Source organism: Montipora foliosa, chromosome 6 (genome assembly GCF_036669935.1).
Source record: "Montipora foliosa isolate CH-2021 chromosome 6, ASM3666993v2, whole genome shotgun sequence".
NCBI classification, from domain to species: Eukaryota; Metazoa; Cnidaria; class Anthozoa; order Scleractinia; family Acroporidae; genus Montipora; species Montipora foliosa.
The window spans coordinates 38,158,777-38,163,776 of NC_090874.1; the positions used below are offsets into that span (position 1 = coordinate 38,158,777).

At 40.5% G+C, this 5,000-nt stretch overlaps 1 protein-coding gene across 1 annotated transcript in view; it reads right to left on the reverse strand.

Annotated features, from left to right (window-relative positions):
• LOC138009042 (cathepsin Z-like) overlaps nucleotides 1–5,000 on the reverse strand; it is a 22,720-nt gene that overhangs the window by 11,480 nt on the left and 6,240 nt on the right. Inside the window, exons 2-3 of the mRNA XM_068856335.1 lie at nucleotides 4,173–4,411; nucleotides 1,873–2,073 (exon numbers count right to left, since the gene is read on the reverse strand). Of these exons, the coding sequence (XP_068712436.1) occupies nucleotides 1,873–2,073; nucleotides 4,173–4,411 (440 nt within the window). The remainder of the gene's footprint in view (nucleotides 1–1,872; nucleotides 2,074–4,172; nucleotides 4,412–5,000) is intronic.

Sequence of the window (5,000 nt, forward strand, 5' to 3'; positions counted from 1 at the left end):
AATATAACAAGTTACCATTTTGGGAGATTTTTGTAAGGCCTGGCCAACGGCTGGCAACATTTCAAAGCAACCTCTTGCAACATTGTTACATGATGTTGAGACCGATGATATGCCTTGAACGGGCCGGTCAAACGCACGCAACATTTTCACCATTTTCAACGCAACATGTCGATGTTTATGTGCCCCAGCCCCAGGCGCGCAACAAAGTGGGCCTAGCGCGCATGCCCTAGTCCGACAATGTTGCGTGAACGTGGCCAAACGAGCACAACATCATGCAACATCCAAAATGTTTCACGAAAATTTTGACCGTTTTCAAATTTGATCCAACATCATCCAAAATGTTGCTACATATCACAACAAATCGCAACAGGGTGGCCAAACGTATGCAACATGTTATGCCTAACAATGTTGCAAGATGTTGCGTTGAAATGTTGGGTGCGTTTAGCCAGGCCTTTAAGGCGCTGTTACACTGTGAAATGTTTCGTGAAACTTATCTCGCAATGTTTTGGCGACATTGTGGCGAGACAAGTTGCATGAAACATTTCACAGTGTAGCATACCCTGCAACGGCCAAAATCGTTGCGAGACAAGTTGCAAGAGCCGTTGCCGAAAGTAGAATTACGTTCTACTTTTCGTGCCACTTGTCTCGCAACGATTTTGGCCGTTGTAGGGTATGTTACACTGTGAAATGTTTCGTACAACTTGTCCCGCCACAGTGTCGCCAAAACATTGCGAGACAAGTTGCACGAAACATTTCACAGTGTAACAACGCCTTTACGTTCAATTTTTGTATCGTACTTTTGGTTGTACAATCATAGTGACATCGCGGATTTTAGCGGCCGCCTGTGATCAAGTTACCTTGCGTGTTTAATACTAACAAAGCACGAAACGAAGGATGCATCAGTGACAAAATGACGGCAAGACACCAAGTTTTTGTTTGTTTGCAAGGTAGGTGCGAATTCAACACAGATCACAATCGTTGATGCTAGTCCAAGTGTCAGCTAAAGTTACGCCCCTTCGAATGGGGTTAATGCTTGGATGGGGGATCGCTGCGAAGACACCGTGACGGCGAAAGCTATTAAAAAAAAAAGATTTCATTTTTTATTTTGTTTGGCCGTTGAACATGGAGGTCTGTTCTGGTCAGTTGAAGATTATTTTCTTATTTTCTTTCTACGTCAAAAGGACTGAACAAACTCGTTCCCAAGGAATATTGGAGTATTCGTTCTATGCAAAACAAGTATCTGACTACTTTGAGTCGATATTTGAATACGTTCATTGAATGAGCATCGCTTCAATGTTCTTGTTCAGACAAAGCGTTTGACAATGGCACGCTGGCCTAGTGAGCTCGATCGTATGTCAATGTTACTTGAAAGTTCTTGTTCAGACAAAGCATTGGACAGTGGCTCGCTGGGCGAGTGAACACACCGCAGAGTAAAAGTACTTTCAGCTCTGACGTAAGCACAAAGGACAAATGATAACGCGCAACGCATTTTTTACTGTCAATCAAAAGGCTACGGACAATGCAAAACATTTCAACCATTTCAACAATTAAAAAAACGCGTCGATTTGCGTCGACGACGAAAAAGAATAATCTGCCCCAAATTAAGACGTGGCGTGCCTCTGGCATCCCACCTCCAATCTCCAGCATAACAGAGAAGATTGAACTCATTTTTGACCTAACTTTCTTCTTAATTTCCAGCCTTGATATACTTGAACTGCAGAATGAACAAGAAGTAAAACAAAGAAAGATAATTGCAGTAAGGTAAGCAATGTAAGCAGTTGCATGGGAGCCTGCAAAAACCCAGGCTTATCTTCCCGCAATGTTATTCCTAACTTTCATTTCAAACTTTAAATAGGCTTTCTGGCCACCTACCATACTCGCTGACTTTCCACTTCGTGTAATTTGAGATTGGATGACACTTTCCGAAAGTAGTACAGGTACCACACCGGTTGAATGGTGTGCAGATCTGGTTTTTAGCTTGATAGTTATTACAGGTTTCACTTGGTATACCAACACGATTGGCATATGCATAGACACCCATCATCCCACCTCCATTGCAACTGCCTGCATTTCCTGTTAGGGGTCAGATAACAAGACATGATGCATAACTCAAAAGATTGGATAAAGTGCCGACTATACAATGAACCTGGCATCCAGAAATACATAAACAAACGATCCCAACTTTCACTTATAGACAACATAATAATAATAATAATAATAATAATAATAATAATAATAATAATAATAATAATAATAATAATAATAATAATAAAAGATTTATACCGCGCCGGTATCCTACTGTTCAAAGGCGCCTTACAAAACTTTAAAATTAACACTTAAAACAGCTAAAATTAACTATAAAAAGCTTTTCTAAAAAGGAAAGTTTTTAATCTACTTTTAAAAAAAGACACAGACGGAGCGTTTCTAATTTCAAATGGCAAAGCATTCCATAATGATGGTGCTGCTACAGAGAAAGATCTTGCGCCATATGTTTTCAAGTTATAGGATGGAGAAACCAGAAGGCGCTTGGATGATGAGCGTAGTTGACGTGATGGAGTGTAAGATGTAAGCAAATCACAAATGTACGATGGTGCCAAATTGTTAAGTGCCTTGTAGGTTATAAGCAAAATCTTAAAAATAATACGTTGATTAACGGGAAGCCAGTGAAGATTAAAAAGAACAGGCGTAATGTGATCATGCTTTGTTGTTAGTGTGACGAGGCGTGCCGCGGCATTCTGGACGTGTTGTAGCTTTTTTATAGTGTAGGCTGGTAGGCCATACAAAAGAGAATTACAATAATCCAACTTCGAAGATACAAACATATGAACCAGCAATTCAGTAGTGGCCGCAGAAAGATACTTCCTAATATAGCTGATATTTCGCAGGTGATAAAACGAAGATTTGCAAATGTTAGTAACATGATCATTAAAGGTAAAATGGCTATCGAACCTAGTGCCGATATTTCTCGCCTTATGCACGGAGTGAATAGTTTCACCAGCAACTGAAATTTCGTGAAGGAGTGGACCTGGAAGATGTTTAGCGGAGATCACCAATAATTCGGTCTTGTCTTTATTTAATTTAAGGCGATTAACCATCATCCAATGATTAATTTCATTCACACAGCTCTCGATGTTAAACACCGCTAGATCCCTATCACCCAGTACGGTTGGTTGGAAAGACAAGTATAGCTGTGAGTCATCAGCATAAAAATGATAGCTCAAGTTAAATTTCTTTACGATGTCTGAAAGCGGCGAAGTATAAAGCAAATACAAAATGGGTCCCAAGACAGATCCTTGTGGCACTCCACATACAAGGTCATGTTTAATAGAGGTACCACCATCGACGGAAACATATTGCATGCGATTCGATAAATAAGATTGCAACCATAGTAGAGGCTTTCCAGCTATCCCAAATCGTACACGTAAACGAGAAAGGAGAATGGCATGATCAACTGTGTCAAAGGCCGCAGAAAGGTCTAACAGCAGTAAAATTACGGTTCGACGATTATCAATGGCAGAAAGAATATCATTGTGGACACGGATGAGTGCAGTTTCAGTACTGATAATTGTTTCTCGCTTTCATAGACCCTTCCACGGACTTTGGGGCTATTTTGGTTGGTTGGGGCCCAATACTGCTAATTTTACAGTAAATGTATGGGATTTTGGAGGACTTTGAACCGATGCAGAGCCGCTGAAAAGAGACACTGATTTCCTTTTACTGAGATTATTTTCATGAAATATAAAGAACAGTTTCAGGCTACAACGACCATAACCGAATTTTTAAGATTCCATACAAATCCTTCTAAGATCATCACGGCAAATTCCCTCGAAATTAGAAGCAACATGAGAAAGATTTATTATTCAAATTTACAGAAGTCATACCTTTCTTAATGGACTTATATTTTCTGTTGAATGAATGATATCAATAAAACTATTTAAAGTAGTGGACAAAGTTGGAAATCTGTCCCGTTTTAGCGGCGCTGCAGCGGTTAAAAGTAGACCAAATTAAAATCCCGTACATTTAGTGATTTCCTGTAAATTTAGCCCCTCAGGCAAGATGCCGGTTAAAAACCGGGGAAGGGTCTATTGCACTTCCTCGGCTCACTAAGCGCAAGGATTTTTTGGTTGGTAAAAGGTTTAATGTAAAACGAACAAAAAGGTCTTGTCACTAACCACAATCAATCACATTCTGAACTGACAGGAGATTACTGGGCCATTTTCCTTTCCTACGGATGTTGATTCTGTCAGACATTGCGCTAGTGGTGGCATAAGCCCAACATGAGCCACAATACTGAGGAATGTGTTGGTTCCGTGTCACACTTGCAAGGTTCCCCAATTCTGGTGTCGCTCTCCAATCCCACTGTTTGGGAATGTCACTGGCACTCAGATAAGTATGAGGGCGTGGTGTTTTACTGTGTTGGCCAAAAAAGCAATGGCATGATCATTCATGGTATTATTACATGTACTTTATATAGAATAGGAATTACATGAACCACCCTCTGATTATTCCCATGGATACTGGCCACTCATTATCTTGCGAGCAGAGTCTCTTTCGATCTTCCTAGATAAGTCGGGAAGAGGAACGTAGACTCTGCACGCCGCCTCCACATTTCGTATTGAGCATGCATTAAAAATTTAAATGCATTCGGTGTCAGTCACGCGTGACCAGTTGCCACAAAACCACAAAACGAAAACAAACAGTCGGGATATTTTCCAACAACTCTGGCAAACACTCGACGATCAAGGAATCATTTCATTGGAAACTCAAGATAGGCCATGCACTTCAAATGCCATTTCATTTTTTACTGAAAATTTATAGGTTTCTTCCAGACTAGTTTCTGTAACCGACACGCAGAGGAAAAACTCATGGGAATTCTAACAGTTGAAAGCGCCACGCATATTGATGACGCGTGGCGATTGATCATGCGCAGAAATTAAAAAAACAGGTTTGACAAGTCGAAACTGGACTGGCTCATCCAATTCTTTGGATGAGCGGCAAAT